General features: G+C 39.2%; 1 protein-coding gene across 1 annotated transcript in view; it reads left to right on the plus strand.

The window, feature by feature from the left end:
* The window catches only part of Cep112 (centrosomal protein 112), a 370,253-nt gene that overhangs the window by 80,860 nt on the left and 271,918 nt on the right, over nucleotides 1-17,475 (plus strand). The window contains exon 14 of the mRNA XM_029484236.1: nucleotides 13,965-14,100. Within this exon, the coding sequence (XP_029340096.1) occupies nucleotides 13,965-14,100 (136 nt within the window). The remainder of the gene's footprint in view (nucleotides 1-13,964; nucleotides 14,101-17,475) is intronic.

Genomic DNA, 17,475 nt, shown 5'->3' on the forward strand with positions numbered 1-17,475 from the left:
GCAGCTTGCTTGTTTACTACTTAGAACACGGGTGTCAGTGCCATCAGCGCCATCTTGTAATGGCAAATGTGAAGGCGGCTCCTTACAATATACATTCACCTGCATGGTTCTGGGTTTTTTTTTAAATAAAGAGACTGCACCCTATATTCACAAATTCAAGCTTTCATAGTCAGAATTTGTGATAATTTTGACAGGGAAGGATATTAAAATAAACTTTCATTTATTCTATGAAAAAAAATCTTTCAAAAAGAGGTACTGCATGTGGCAGTGATAGAATATAGGCCACAGTTTAATAAAAATTTTCTTTTTATTAAAGAAAAAGTAAAATATAGATTTACTTTTGGATTGATTAGCTGTTGGTTTTTTATTGTCTCTATCAATTATTTGTTGTCTTAGAGGTTAATTTATGATTTAGCTTACATATTTTAAAGTTGTCACAATATACCCTGAAGTAACATTAGACTAGTTTATATTTGAGAATTCTGTGAGAGATTATTGCCTTTCTCTTTTCCTGTACTATGCATTATTCTTGGTATGAATTTTACCAATACACATTATTAAAAGCCATCATTACTTTGCCTTGTTTTTATTTGAAGTGAATTATTTTTAAAGACACTTAATTATAAAAATAAACTCAAACTAGCCTGTGTAAGCACAAGTCTCAATAGTATTTACATCCCAGTCTGTGTTGTTGCCTTTCAGCGTGGAAGACTCCCTCCTTTTGTCTCCAGGAATGTAGGTCTCCTGGTGATAGACTTTAGTCCTCTGTATATCTTGAAATCCCTTATGTTTCCCAGGATTTGAGAGATGGTTTGTCAGTTATGGAATTCTAAGTTGAGAGAGCGTTTGTTTATTTATTTATTATTTATTCATTTATTTTTAACCTTTAAATTTCATTTTTTATCTTTTTTTCAAGTTTTACTATTTTATTTACTCCCTGTTGTTGCCCCCTCCTCCCCACAGTTCCTCATCCCATTCCTCCTACCCCTTGCCTCTGAGAGTGTGCCCCCCCCCCCATGCAAGACCTCCTTCCCTGGGGCTGCAAGTCTCTGGAGGATTAAGTGCATCTTTTCCCACTGAGGCCTGACCAGACAGACTTCTGTGCCAGGGGCCTTGGACCAGACCATGTATGCTCCTGGTTGGTAGCTCAGTCTCTGGGAGCCCTGGGGTCTGGTTAATTTGAGATTGCTAGTCTTCCTGTGGGTCAGTCTCCTCTTCAGCTTCTTTAGTCCTTCCTCTAATGCAGTCATAAGTGTCCCTGGAAAATTCAGTTCAATGGTTGGGTTTAAGTATCTGCTTCTGTCTCAGTCAGCTGCTGGTAGGGCCTTTCAGGCACAGTCATGTCAGGCTCCTGTCTGCAGGCTATCATCAGTAATAATGTCAGGCCTTGGAGCCCAAGTTGGGCTGATCATTGGACTGCCTTTCCTTCAGTATCTTCTCCATGTTTTTCACTGAAGTTCTTTTAGACAGGAACCGTTCTTGGGCAGAAAGTTTGATTGTTGGTTAGTAACCCTGTCCCTCTGCTTGAGGCCCTGGCTGTCTACTGAAGGTGAGTGAGATCACTCAGACCCAAAAGGATAAACGTGCTATGTACTCAGTGATTAGTGGATATTAGCCAAAAAATACAGAATACCCAGGACACAACCCATACACGGGAAGAAGTGTAACAAATAGAAAGGCCCAAGTGAGGAGGCTTCAATTCCATTTAGAAGGGAGAAAGGAAGAATCCTGGGAGGCAGAGGAAGGGAGAGATCTGGATGGGAGAGGGGAAAAGAGGGGAGGGGAGGGGAGGGGAACAGAAGTAGGTATGGGCATGGACAGGAGAGTAGTCCAGAGGGCCAAGAGAATGAATGGAGATGAGCAGCATCTGGGGGAGTGGGGAGGAACCCTCTAGAAAGTACCAGAGACCTGAGAGGTGAGAGACTCTAAGGCCTCAATGGGTGTGACCTTAGATGAAATGTCCAACATTGGAGAGCAGGAACTCAGGGTGTATTTTTAATAAAGTGTTTGGAAGATACTGTTTAAGTGTCTTCTCTTTTCACAGTTTGCCATGCAGAGTCTGCTATCACCTTTTCCTAGCTATTCTTGAACACTTTTCCTTTCTTTAGAGAAATTTGATTACCATGTAACTTCTTACATTTTCCCTATATATTGACTATATTTGTAGCTCTTGAATCTGTAGGTTTGTAAATCTTGCTAAGTTAAAACTGTTTTTGTTATAATTTTAACAATATGTATATGCTTATGTCTTTTCTTTCCTTTGCATACTCTAAATATAGACATCTATTTTCACGGGTTCTCTGACTTTTCCTCCCTGGGCTTCAGTTCAGGGTCCACTGCTGCATCCACACCTCTGGCCTTTTCCTTAGTGGCGTGGAACCTGGCTTTCATCCCAGGAACTGTGCCTTTCACTGTATGTGCAGGCTCATCCCTGGAAGTACAGATGGCTTAGCTTTAGCACAGACTGCTTTTTGTCTCAAGGCCTCCCCCAGTCCTCTGTCCATGCTTGTTCAGCTCATGGCCCTGTCTTTCTCTTCCTTAGTCTTGTTCATCTTTTAGTTAACTTTATTGCCAGTTCCTTTTTTTCTAATTCTATGAAGTTCTGTCTCTATATTTGTATTCATTTATTTAAATCAACTTAAATAATTATAATTAATCGATGTATTTATTAAGCCCATGGTAGCTTATGTTAATTTTTTTATTAACCCAATGCATTTCCCTCTGAAAGCTAGTAAGTGGTGGGATGCGACTAGGTCAGACACGCTGTTCCAAGTTTAGTATTGTACCTGGTATTACATGAGTAATCAGTATGTCACTGAGAGGCTAATTAACAAACACTAAATGGCTTCAGATTAACTACTGAACTTATCATTCTGCCATGTACTTTATCAAATTTGGAAAGTAAATTTTCTAAGTTTCCATTTATTTATATGTTAAAATAATAAATTTTATAGCTATTGAAATTAAATGAAATAATATGTGGACTGCCCTAACCTGTAATGAGCATAGAGACTGTCTCTAAATGTTTACCATTTGGTTACACTATTAGTGTTTTATGTTGTAGACATTCTATTCATTAAAAGTACTAGAAAATATGTTGTCACTCTGAAATCATTTTTACATCACTCAGAAATCATCCTTAATAAGCTGTCCCTCACATGATAAATATTACATTTGTATTTGATAAATAAGGAGAAAATATGCCTACTTAAAATTTGATCTATTTGTGCATAGTGATGAACATAAGTGAGAATATTTTCCAGCTACTTTGAAATATTCAAGTGCCCAGGGACAAGGCATGGATGATGTTTTTGAAGGGAATAAATATTTCAGCTCCACATTTCAGCCTTTTTTCTTTATTCCTTTGATCTGGCTTTGGTTTGCTTGTCATTCTGCTTGAATGACTTCACACTGTCTTTCTTCTTTCCCTGGTAACAAGAAGTGGCTCTGTGCCTATTCCATAAGATTTAGCCTTGACCACTTTACAGGAAAAGCATCTATTTCCTTATTTACTGACATAATACTCTCTAAAATTAATTGTATCAGTTGAAATGCCAGTAATCTCTACATAGATTATGTGTAATTTCAGTGGAAATTTTAATTAGCAGCTTCTTAAGCATAGGGAACGGTTAGATTTGGAGTTTGTTTTGAAGTTTAAAGATTAATATTTTAAAGAATTGTTTCTTCATTGTATACAGGAGTTACTTTACTCTTAAAGATCCTTTCTTGTGATTTTTAGGTTGTACCATGAAAATACGAATTGATTTTTTATCTGCAGAGTGAGAGTTTTTGCTTTATGTATGTATTTATTTTTACCCATATTATGGGCGTGTTAATTTTGCATAAACTATTATACAAAATGTTAAATGGTGTAAGCCTTTTTTATGGTTTTATTTTCTACTACACACACAAGTCAGGTCTTCTGAAATTAGTTTTTTTGGTGGGTATGTACTTGTTGTGTGTGTTTATGTGTTTGTGTATGTGGGCTGGCTGTCATTAAGTTTTCTCCATTATTTTACATCTTATTTTTGAGACAGAGTCTCCTCCTGAGTATGAAGCTCACTGATTGGTTGGCCTGGGTAAAGAGCTCCATGGATTCTCCTGTTTCTGTCCCTCCAGGCTACTTGCTCTGGGCTTAAAGATGCCCACCACTGCATCTGGCCTTTTATGTAGGTGCTAGGACTCCAAACTCAGGACCTCATGCTGGGGGGCGAGCACTATACCAAGGAAGGCAGCTCCTCACCTCACTGTCTGAGATTAGTTTCTATGGAGACTCTCACTGCCTCTTTGTGTCATTTATGCTTCTCTACAAACTGGAGCACATAAAATATTGCAGTGTCGTTTGATTTCCTTCTTTGTTCTTTCATCTTTTCCTGAGTCTGGCTGATGTTTCTCTGAGATGAGAGTCATTTCTTCTACTTATTTTATGGGGTATTTTTGGTAATATTTAATAAGTAGATCGCAGAGTTTGTCACCAGGAGTCCTATCTCAGCTCCTAGAAAACAGCTGAGGACCAGGAGATTCGTGACAGGCCCACTTGTTTTGAATCTAAATTAAAATCCAATTGGCTTGAAAGGATTTATGAATGTCTTAGTTGAAAATTCATAGCCTATTTATAACTAGCATTTTCTTTACTATTAGAGCTTGACCTTGGGAACAGGACTTCTGAGACTGTTCAATTTATGTCAGAAGAAAATTTTATACCATCTCTTTATGTTGTTGGCTGCCTTTTTGAGCATTTTGGTGTCCTGAAGTCTGAGTTCCTAACTAAAGTGACTTCACTCTCAGAACTGAGATGATTTGAGCAGATGCATCTTAGTCTAGGGGTGCTTGGCGGCGTTACTAATATCTGGAAATCCTGGGTTTTATTAACTCAGACTTGTTCATGTTTTATTTATGTAGTGCCTTTTAGAGAATGAATTCTGTTAGGGAATTTTTTTTAACCTGATAATGTTATTTAGATGTCAAGTCACTGAAAATCCACAAATTAAATATTCATAGAAATAAAATTGAATTTATTCATACTCTTTGCCTGATTTAACTGTAAAAATTTTTCTATACCTAACACATCTTTTGTTCCCCATAGTATTTTAAAGAAGTTTTAAGAATATTATGTTAAATACTTTTGATACCCTTGACCACATTGTGTCTGATAATTGCAAACTATTATCTATTACTATTTTACTTTTGTTGCTGTGACAAATCCATACAAGCATAGTCTCTTCCAGTAGTTTTAAGTTATTCTCTGCTGTTCTGGAAGTCAGCAGTTCACTAGGAGACTTGAGGAGTAAAGTCAAGGTATTGTGGAGTCTTGATCTTGGAGAGAGCTTCAGGAACAAATCCCTTGCAGGGGACATTTTCTGGAAGCTTATGTTGCTTGCCCTCTGACCTTGAACGCATGGATTGTGTTAATGCTACAAGTCAAATGGGACAGTATTGGTATCTTGTCAATAGTAAAACCAATAGTGATGTTCATTTCATTAGGCATTCCTTTGACACCTGAAGATATCAAGTGCACTATATCTGTAGCATTCAGCATGTTTTAAAGAATTTAGCAGATCCAGTGTGGATTGAAGTCTCATGAAGAAGAGGGTAAGGTAGTAATTTTTAAATCATGTTAAGTGAATGGTATGACATTTTTTGATTGTCTCATTAATTAATTTCAGTTCTGATTGGCAGCCAAGAAGGTAGGTGATATTGCCTCTTGAAAAGCTTTTGCTTCAAGCCCAAATGGAAAGGAGTAGAGAATTCAAGCTGCTTTTAGGCTTGTTTGAAGTTTTTTTGTTTTGTTTTGTTTTTTCTTGGAGTTTCCAGTGGGGATGCCAAGCTGGCAGCAAATGAAGTGTGCTGTACTGTGAAGCCTTATAACCATGTGTTGGACCACGGCCGTCATTATCAAAAGTGCTGCTGCAGAAATGTGCCAAAAGATTGTCAAATTAGGGTTGGCCTGCACATGTAAACGTTAGCTTGTAAAACTCAAGACGTACCAAATGGTAGTCCATTAGGACCCCCATTTTATTGCCCTTTCTGAAATAATCATTCACGTCAGAGCATCCTTTAATCTGAGCTGAGCTGTGTCTGGGTAAGAACGCAGCTTCTTTTTTCTTTGTCCTTTATGTACTTAGATGAGGAAAATTTCATAAATAAATCACAGCTAAAAAGCACATTTTCTTTGCACCTTTTTATCTTCATGGAAACCCAGCTTTAAGGCATTTGAGTGATGCATTAATCCTCAGCTGCACAAGCCCACGGGAAAAAAAAAATCTTGAAAGACACTTTTTTTTTCTTTTTTGCCTCTTGTATCCTGGACTATTTGGGGTCATGGTTGAAAGACTCAGCATTCTTACAACCTCACGGAACGGACTTTTGACTGTGAAGGCTTAAAGTTTTACTTCTGTTTCAGTAACTTCCATCAGTTTAATGGGGCTCGTTAAAAAGATCCCTTTTGTTTGAATTAAGATAAAGGCAATCTGCACTAAGACACAGAAACTTTAAGTGAGTGGAAGTGAGTATTTGTGCCATACTGAGCCGCCACACTGGTGTGCCTGAGACAGCCCTGGGACAGCTCACACTGTCCGTGTGCCGAGAGCAGTCCGGGAGGCCTGGGCACGAGTCCGATGTCTGGCAGCTCGATATACTTACCGCCTTTTAAAACTCACTTCAAATTTTTAATTGTATGTGTCTGTGTGTTGGGGGACGGGGTATATGAACATGAATGCAAGTACCCACAGAGGCCAGATGTGTTGGATCCATTGGGAGCCGGAGTTCGGGCAGTTAGGAGCCACCTGACATTGTTCAGGGAATTGAATCCAGGTCCTCTACAAAAGTACTATCCACCATTGAGCTGGCTCTCCAGCCCCTTGTCCTCTCTATTTCATATTTTTAAAAAATTCTAGTTGTCAATCCAGATAGAAATTGTGAATTGAGAACATGGTTTAATACAGAGAGTTTATTTGAACATTTAAGTTGTCTATAGAATATATTGATGGTGGCTGAAGTTCATGATTTTATATGCTGAACCAAGTTGCAAATGGAACTGACCTTGGTAGGCAACAATGACAAAATGTGAAAAAGAGATTTCTCTTATTAAATTTAAAATGTTTAAATACCTCATAATTTTCCATATGTGCATTTCAGCTTTAGGTTGTATTTTTTGTTGATTAGTTAATTTACTTTACATCCCAACCATTGTTCCCCCTCTGTCCTCTTCTCTCAGTCCTTCTTCCACCTTTTCCTTCAGTCCAACTCCTCCTCTTCTCTTTAGAAAAGGGAAGGCCTCCCTGGGGTATCAAACAGTTGATATCCAGCTGGAGAAAGACTAGGACCTTCTTTTCCTACTGAGGCTAGATGAGGCAGCCCAGTCTGGGGAAGGGTCCCAAAATAGGCAACAGAGTTAGAGAAGCGCCTGCTCCCACTGTTAGAATTCCCACATGGAGATCATGCTGCACACTGTTACATACATGCAGAGGACCTAGGCCAGTCTCATTCATGGTTCTTGGTTGGTGGTTCAGTCTCTAGGTTTTCTTGTGGTGTCCTTGACTCCTCTGGCTCCTACACTCCATCCTCCTAGTCTTCTGCAGGATCTCCCAAGCTCTGCCTAATGTTCAGTTGTGAATCTCTGTATTTGTTTCCATCAGTTGCTGAGTGAAGCCTCTCTGATGATTGTTATGCCAGGCTCCTGTCTGCAGGTATAGCAGAATGTCATTAACAGTGTCAGGGGTGGGTTCCCTCTCATGGCATGGGTCTCAAACAGTCATTGGACTAGTCATTGGTTGGCTATTTCCTCAATTTCTGCCCCATCTTTACCCCTATATACCTTGTAGGCAGGACAAATTGTATGTTGAAGATTTTGTGTCTGGATTGGTGTCCCTATCCCTCCATTGGAAGTCTTTCCTGGTTGCAGAAGATGGCCAGTTCAGGCTTCATAACTCTCATTACTAGGAGGCTTAGCATGGGTGCCCTCATAGATTCTTGGGAGTTTCCATTGCCGGAAGTGTTCTAGCTCATCCCAGAGATGCTTCTGCCCCATGACTCCTGATTCCAGTTGATCTTGCCCCATATTCTCTCCCTTCATCCTCCCCTCACCTGCTCCTTTCCCCATCTGCTTTCCCATCCAGTCCCCTTCTCCACCCATGATGGCTATTCTAGTTCCCTTACTTAGTGAGATTCATATGACCTCATATCCTCCTTGTTACTTAGCTTTTTTGGGTCTGTATATTGTAGGGTGGTTATCCTTTACTTACAGCTTACATCCACTTATGAGTGAATACATACCATGTTTGTCTTTCTAGGCCTGGGTTACCTCACTCAAGCTGATCTTTTTTAATTCCAGCCATTTGCCCGCACATTTCATGATGGCATTGTGTTTAATAGCTAAGTAATACTCCATTGTTTAAATTACCACATTTTTCTTTATCCATTCTTCAGTTGAGGGTTATCTAGGTTGTTTCCAGTTTCTGGCTGTTATATAAAGCTGCTATAAACATAGTTGAGCTAGTGTCCATGTGGTACAGTGAATCATGCCTTGGGTATATGCTCAGGAGTGGTATAGCTTGGTCTTGAGGTAAACCTATTTCCAGTTTTCTGGGAAAGTGCCAAATTGATTTCCGAAGAGGCTGTAAACATTTGCACTCCTACTAACAATGAAGAAGTATTCTCCTTGTTCCACATCCTTGACAGCATGAGATGTCACGTGAATTTTTTCATTTTAGCCAATCTGACAGGTGTAAGGTGGAATCTCAGAGTCATTTTGACTTGTATTTATCTGCTGGTTAAGGATGGCAGACATTTCATTAAGTACTTCTCAGCCAATAGAGATTCCTCTGTCAAAAATTCTGTTTAGATATGTACCCCTTTTTAAAATTGGGTCATTTGGTTTGTTGTTCTCTAGTTTCTTGAGTTCCTTATATATTTTGGATGCTAGCCCTCTCTCACATACAAGATTGGTGAAGATCTTTCCCATTCTGTAGACTTTGGTGTCCTTTGCCTTACAGAAGCTTTTCAGTTTCATGAGGTCCCATTTATTAAGTGTTGATTTTAGTGCCTGAGCTGTTGGTGTTCTGTTCAGGAAGTTATTCTTCTGTATGGTAATGTGTTCAGGCTATTTCCTACTTTCTCTTCTATCATGCTTAGTGTATCTTGTTGCAGTTTCATGTCTTTGATCCACTTGGACTTAAGGTTTGTGCAGTGTCACAGATGTAGATCTATTTACATTGTTCTACACACAGACATCCAGTCAGGCCAGGACCATTTGTGGAAGATGCTTTATTTTTTCTACTGAATAATTTTGGCATCTTTATAAAAAATCAAATGTCCTTAGGTATGTAGAGTTTGGAGGATAGAGAGTCTGCAGGCTGTCAGTCCAGGGTCTTTGGGCTTGAGTCTAATAGTCCACCTCTGTATCTGATTCGCCTTTTCCCTTGCAGTTTTCAGTATTCCTTCTTTGCTCTGTACGTTTAGTGTTTCTTTTCTGGTCCATCTGTGTGTTATTCTGTATGCTGCTTCTATCTTTATAGCCATCTCTTTCTTTAGGTGAGGACAATTTTCTACGATTTTGTTGAAAATATTCTCTGGGCCTTTGAGCTGGCTTTTGTGTCCTTTCCCTATTCCTATCATTCTTAGGTTTGGTCTTTGTATACTGGTCCAGATTTCTTGGATGTTTTGTGTCAGGAAGTTTTTAGATTTAACATTTTTGTGGACTGATGTATCAATTTCTTTTTATCATATCATTATATGTATCTTATGCTCTCTCCCATCTCTTGTATTCTATTGGTGATGTGTGCGTCTAGTTCCTGTTCACTTACCTAGGTTTTCCATCTTCAGGATTCACTCACTTTTTTGTTTTCTTCATTGATTCTCTTTCCATATTCAGGTCTTGAACAGTTTTATTCAGTTTTACCTGTTTAATTGCATTTTCTTATATTTTTTATGGGGTTTATTCATTTCCTCTTTAAAGGCCTCCATCCTCTTCATATGATTAGACTTACTGTCATTTTCTTGTGCTTCAGCCATGTTGGAACATTCAAGGCTTGTAGTAGAAGAGCTGGGTTCTGGTGGCATCAAGTTTCCCTGGCTGTTGTTGATTGTGTTCTTATGCTGGCCTCTAGTCTTCGGGGTTTTGGTGTTGTTCTAGATTTAAGTGCTGATATCTGAGTTTATCTTTGTTAGATGGGTGTTTTTTGGATATTTTCCCCCTTGGTTTCTGTTTCCTCTCTGGTCTTCTGGCCTGAGTGGCCCAAGGTTCTGGTGACCAGCAAGTCTTCAAGTCTAGTAGTGTGTCTCTTCTGGGTTGTTTGTGGCCTGAATCACCTCTGTGTTTTGGGTGCCAGTGTTGCCTCAGGCATCCCTAGAACCCGTATGGCTTCAGAGAAACAGAGGTCTTCCAAACTTATAGTTTAGAATGTGGAGCTCAGGTGATAGGGTGCAGTTTACAGTTGTTGGGTGTGCTTTAAGGGGAGTTGCCAGGCATACTCCATGGGGTACAGTTTTACCTGGAGTCTTTGGTGCTGGCATGGCCTATAGGAAAGCAGGCAGAGTTGTGGGATGGAAAATGGAGCCCAGGGTATGGAGTGCAGTTTATGGCTGTTGGGTGTGCTCTAAGGGGAGTTGGTGGGCATAGGCCATAGAGTGGGGTCTTAGCTGGGGTTTTTGGTGCCAGCCTAGGTTGTATATTTTTATAAAATTGTTAGTAGATTTTTCTTTGGAATAATTAAATGGTAAATAATTTTAAACTATATGGCTTTAATATTTGATATTCAAATATTGTCTAGTACTGTTTTTTCCATGTATAGACTGACCAAACATAGATAAGGCTTTGATTAATTTTCATCTGAAACATTTTTCAAATGTTTTTAATTTAAAGAATTACATAAACTAGTCACTGTAATCTCTGAGCAATGGATAAATAGCCCTTCCCCTGTCTAACCTAAACTGCAATGGGGTCACCAGTTACCAAAAATAACTGCTTTTCTCTTTGAGCCTGCTTCCAACAAACAAACAAACAAACAAACAAACAAACAACAAAACCCTCAAATACCCTCTTGCTGTCACTCAGGATCGTTTTGTCAGAGAACATCCATTGGTCTTCTGAAGTTTACATTGTGGTGGCTGACATAGTTATATGACTTTACAGTGTTCCTACATGCAGTTTCAATATGCAAATATTTTAGCATTCAGTTTATTCAGTATATACAACAAAGTTGTGCATACAACTCAAGGCTTTCTGATTATTAGGCATAGTACTATAGAAAGTGTAGATACACCAGACAGAATTAAATTTCCCATAGCTATCATAGTACTTGATGTTTAATATAAAATGATGTCTTAGGGTCAGTGTTCTACATGATATGTTATTAATCACCATTATCTAAGATTATGTTAAGTGGAAAAAATATTACTAATGTTGAGGTCTTCCAATTTAGAACTCCTACCTTGATGACAGCCCAACCTGCTTGATGAGGTTCAGAGCAGTGAGAGACTGTCTCAAACAAGAAATGGATAGTGTCTGAGTATATCCCACATGCATATCCAACATAAGCAGGTGCATCTGCACCTTCAGTGCACTAGTGCATGTGCTCATTTGTGTAGGCACATACACACGTACACACACAAAGTAAATAAAATTATACCTGAACGGAAAGTTTTCACAGTTCTAGAAGTCTGTATCCTGTTGCTGTAAAGTGTGGTAACTGTGAGCAGCATCTGGTCTTCAGCTGATTAGAATGACTTTGTTCCCATGCTTGCTATCACAAGCCTTCATGCCTTGGAGCAGTCTTAAACTGCATAGGGCATAGAAATGATGGCTATCATTATAAAGAGAGGAGGAGAGATTCCAGTGGAAGACATTAGTTTGCCACAGGTGCAATATAGTGCATTGATTACTATTGGTGTAATCATAAGTATTGGTGTAATCAAAACTAGAGAGGTGCAGAGGAGGATTTGAAGAGATAAATAGACATAATTTGTCCTTACATGAAAGTGAAGATTAAGAGTTCCTTAGGTACACATATGCTATGTCCAAATACAGGATGGAGAGGTGAGTGTATCCTGTGAGTGTGAAGACACTGGAGGGCACTTTCCTCTAGGAGTCCTTTAGCCACCGAGGCTTCAGAAGAGAGTTTTAGTTTGGAGTTAGTAAGAAAACTTGACATTATGATATAGAATCTCTGTGTTTCTATGGGAAAGTCTATACATGATATATCTTAGAGGGATGTTTTAAAACTCACATCTGAGTAACTCCAGAAAGTTCAAGGTTGCTTGTTTGTTTGTTTGGTTGGTTTTTTTGGTTTTGTTTTTGCTCTTCTTTAAAAAGACAGTGGCAAATATGGTTTAGAAAGGTCTTCTCGCTAGAGAAAGTACCCAAGGAGCTAAAGGGATCTGCAACCCTATAGTCGGAACAACAAGATGAACTAACCAGTACCCCGGAGCTCTTGTCTCTAGCTGCATATGTATCGAAAGATGGCCTAGTCGGCCATCACTGGAAAGAGGCCCATTGGACTTGCAAACTTTATATGCCCCAATATAGGGGAATGCCAGGGCCAAAAGAATGGGAATGGGAGGGTAGGGAAGTGGGGGGCGGTATGGGGGACTTTTGGGATAGCATTGGAAATGTAATTGAGGAAAATATGTAATAAAAAAAAAAGAAAGGTCTTCTCTCATTAAAATCACCTAGTGATTCTCATGAATTAAATTATTCTCTCAGCATTCATCATTGCTATAGTTAGTGATAGTCAGTATGTGGTGAGTGTGTGTGTGTGTGTGTGTGTGTGTGTGTGTGAACTTACCAATAGGGAAGAGAAGCCTAGTTAATTAGGAAAGCAGCTTGGTGAGGCAGCCACTAGCAGGTGCTCTGGAACTGACTTCCAGCTCTGGAGTCCTGACTGGCTCCCACAAGGAGGATCATCTTAGAAATGAGTCTCAGCCCCATTTTCCTGTTCTAGAAAAGAAAGGATATAACAACTCTCACACTGGCTTACTGTGAAGATAAATGAAAATTGATACATAAAAATATTTTTCTTAATGCACCTAGTCAGAACTTCAGAACTTGAACTCATTTATAAATTAATGGCTTTATTTTTTTATGTCAACATGAGGAGAGGTCTACTGCTTTGTGGTTCCTTTCTGGTCCAATGGTTTCAGTATGATGTGTGAACAGATGGGAAACCCACTGTATTGCTGTGTTGCCTTGACCATCTTTAGGGCAACTGGTGATACTATATGTCTTCCAGCATGATGTCATTCATTTCTAAAACTGCACTAGAGCCCACACAACACTACACTTACTTGCTTAAAGAGGTAACTTTTACCAATATTCAATTCCATGTCATACTCATTACTCAAAGGAAACCACATATCAATTAAGTAACCCATCTCTTATCCACATACCTTGTCTCCAGCAACAATAAATTTATTTTCTGAATATAATTTTTTCAGTTCTCAATTCTTTTACATAAATGGGATCCCACATGATTTATTTTCATAACTGACTTACTTACCCAAATACTTTGTGTGTGTGTGGGTGTGTTTAAAATCTCCATGTTGCAGTAGAGATCAGAAATATACCTAATTTGTAAGTCTGAGTAATGCTCCACTGTATAGATGTGCCATGCTTTATATATTCACCAGAGATGGAAAACCATAGTTTGCATGGTTTGTTTTTAGGGGTGTCTTAGAATGTAGTTAGTTCTGCCTTCATCAAAAGGTATTGTGTGGCTTTGTTCTTTCTCCCAGGTAGATTGCTCAGTCGTCAACTTCTGAAAGAGAAGCTCCAGAAAATGCAATCTGAATTTTGTTCAAGAGAGAGCTAATTATTTTTATTGAAACCTAGTTCTTTTTCTAATTTTTAAAAAATAATTTAAAAATTTTTTGAAATTAAAATCTAATTACACCATTAACCCTTCCCCATTGCTCCCTTCACCCCCTCTTCATCCTTGTGGTCTGACTCTGAAGCTTTATGGACTTTGTAGGGAGAAGGAGGAGCAGCTCAGCAGAGTGACTGAAGTTCAGAGGTTGCAAGCCCAGCAGGCAGATGCTGCTCTGGAGGAGTTCAAGCGGCAGGTAGAAGTGAACTCTGAGAAGGTCTATGGTGAGATGAAAGAGCAGGTAAGACAGGCACTCATCTCCAGAAGCATTTCACCTTTTTAAAGCTTTGCTGGTGCTGGAGAGATGGCTCAGCAGTTAAAAGCACACACTGGCTTCCCAGAGGGCCAGAGTTGTGTTGCCACCGCGCCCTTGGCGCCTGTCTCCACGAGAATTGCACTTATGCTGTAGACCCTGGCACACGGGCTCCCATGAGCTTGTGTGACTAAATAAATAAGGATTGGGCATAGTTATGGGTTCCAAGACTGCCAATCTACAGAGCAGGTTCCAGGCCAGTCAGCGCTACACAGTGAGATCCCCATCTCAACAATAAGAAAGCTGTGTCAAAAATAACAGTACAGCTAGCTCAGGGATTAAGAATGAAAAGGGATCTGAACCTGTGATTCACCTTTGAAGCCAGAATGGTCACTTAAGAGTCCTAAAGTCCATCTCAAAGTGTGGTAATGGCAACAGTATTAACAACTATGTAATTGTATATATGGATGAAGTGTTCAAAGATTAATTCTTTGTTTATTTGTTTTTTGTTTTTCAAGATAGGGTTTCTCTGTGTAGCTTTGGCTGTCCTGGAACTCACTTTGTAGACCAGGCTGGTCTCAGACTCAGAAATCTGCCTGCCTCTGCCTTCCAAGTGCTGGGATTAAAGGCGTGCGCCACCACTGCCCAGCAAAGAATACATTTTTAAAAGAAAAATTATGTAAGTACTAAAAGCTTTTATCTGATATTCTCATTTGATTTGTTATATTTAATAGTATGTTTTTATATTCTATGTGTCATTAGTACATTTTAATTGTAAATATATTTTATCATTTGAAAATGATCACTTTTTTAATTATTAGCTCCTTGTAGTAAGTATATTTAGATTACTTTCTGTCTTAATTAGGGTTTCTATTGCTGTAATGAAACAGTGTGACCAAAAGCAACTTGGGAGGAAAGAATTGATTTTGCTTACACATCTATATCATAATTCACCATCAAAAGCAGTCAGGGCTGGAACTTAACACAGGGCAGGAACCTAGAGGCAGGGACTGAAGTAGAGGTCATGGAGGAGTGCTGTTTACCTGGCTGGCTTCTTATGGCTTGCTCAGTCTCCTTTCTTATAGCACCAAGCACCACCTGCGCTTGAGTGGTTTCACCCACCATGAGCTGGGCCGTCACCCATCCATTACTAATTAAGAAAATGCCCTCACAGACTTGCTTACACCCATTCTTATTGAGGCATTTTCTCAACTGAGGTTTCCTCTTACAGAATGATTCTGGCTCATGGTAAGTTGAGGTAGAAATTGGGCTGCACAACTGCTAAAGCGGCATGTTGTAGTTGTAGTTGTGTTCCACTTCAGCTGCAGGTGTCTTCCTTAGGAACTCCTAGCACGTATGAGGGTTAGAGATGGCCCTGAACAAAACCTATAGGCTTTATGTTTGAAACTGTTTATTTTGACGTGACTTTCTCATTTCTGATTTCCACTAAGGCCTATTTGGGAGTGTGGTTTGGAGGACCCCATTTTTCTGTTTTCAACTTGCTCCCTGGGTTAAATCTGGGTTTCTTTGTGGACATTGTGCTAGCCAGCAGAGACTTGCCATTCCTGCTATAAGGATGTGGATTTCAGTTCCTGCTCCATTGGGCCCTAGGATGTATATATGGTCCAGATATTTCACAGAACTGATGGGAAGTTCACTGATAGGCTTAAAATGAAAGGAATAAGAAAATTATCAAAAAAAAACTTGAGTCAAGAATATGTAAACAAACTGCCAAGACTTATAGGCTAAATATTAGGTGTTTAACAGTGCCTAGGCCAATAGTAGAACATTTTAATAAAAGCTATTATGGTCAACTTTGGGTCTCTAAGTGAACTTAGAGCTGATGGTACACTACAAACAAGCTCACAAATATCAAGGGTGACTAAGAAGACAGAATTGGTCAGATAACGGAATCTGTAGAACCAGCAAACAGAATCTACATTCAGTCCTCACAGTGAAAAGGCACAAGTCTGAAAGCGACCTATGTTAGAATACAGAAGAAATTAAAATACAGGATCTTTATAGGGGAGATATGTATGCATATATATATATATGTATATATATATATGTGTGTGTGTGCACATATATATATATATATGTGTGTGTGTGTGTATATATATATATATGAATGAAAATGAATTGAACCTCAAAGACAAAATAAACATTCTATAACTTTGTATACATTATGATAGTAGTAAAGGAATTAAAACGATAGTAGTGTTTCATAGTTTGAGAAGAAAAAATTTTCAATTCTATTTAATCAATAACCAAGGAGTTTTTCACTCACTACATAACAGAAAAACTGCACACATACATGCATGCATGCACACACACACACCTTACTTCTTTAAAAACACTCCATGAAGACATTTATCTAGAGATGAAGCACAAACTTCTCACACAGAGTGATGCCATCATATAAAAGGTGAAGCAAAGATCCATCGAAGTAGAAATGAATTTAAAGGATGTTAAAAATCTTATTATAAAAAAGAATATGAGAGAGGAGAGGTAGCCGCTAGGGAGGGCACTAACCGCTGGAGCAGGTGAGAGAGCCATCTTGTATCCTGGGTCCCTCAGAGACCAGTCTGCACAAGAGAGCCTGAGGACTGCAGAAGCAACATAGCTTCTAGGACAGACCCTGTTTCAGGCCATCATTTTCAGCCAGGAAGCAGATCTGAGCTCTAGACATCTGTGCTCCTTCCCTGTCAGAGAAGTGGCCTGCAGAGAGTACTCTGACCACTGAGACTCAGGAGAGAGTTGGACTCCCAGGAGTGCTGACAGAGGCTAACAGAATCAATCGCAGGAGGAACAAGCTCCAGCCAGGGACAGCTATAACAACTAACACCAGAGATTACCAGATGGTGAAAGGCAAACGTAAGAATCTTACTAACAGAAACCAAGACCGCTCACCATCATCAGAACCCAGCACTCCCACCTCAGTGAGTCCTGGATGCCCCAACACCCTGGAAAAGCAAGACTTGGAATTAAAATCATATCTCATGATGGTGGTAGAGGTTTTTAAGAAGAAAATTAATAACTCACTTGAAGAAATGCAGGAGAACACAAGTAGAAGACCTTAAAGAGGAAGCACAAAAATCCCTCACGGAATTACAGGAAAACACTGCTAAACAGGTAGAACACCTTAAAAAGGAAACACAAAAATCCCTTAAAGAATTACAGAAAAACACAACCAAACAGGTGATGGAATTGAACAAAACCATCCAAGATCTAAAAATGGAAGTAGAAACAATAAAGAAAACCCAAAGGGAGACAACTCTGGGGATAGAAACCCTAGGAAAGAAATCAGGAACCATAGATGCGAGCATCAGCAACAGACTAGAAGAGATGGAAGAGAGAATCTCA

Source organism: Mus caroli, chromosome 11, assembly GCF_900094665.2.
Source record: "Mus caroli chromosome 11, CAROLI_EIJ_v1.1, whole genome shotgun sequence".
Lineage (NCBI taxonomy): Eukaryota > Metazoa > Chordata > Mammalia > Rodentia > Muridae > Mus > Mus caroli.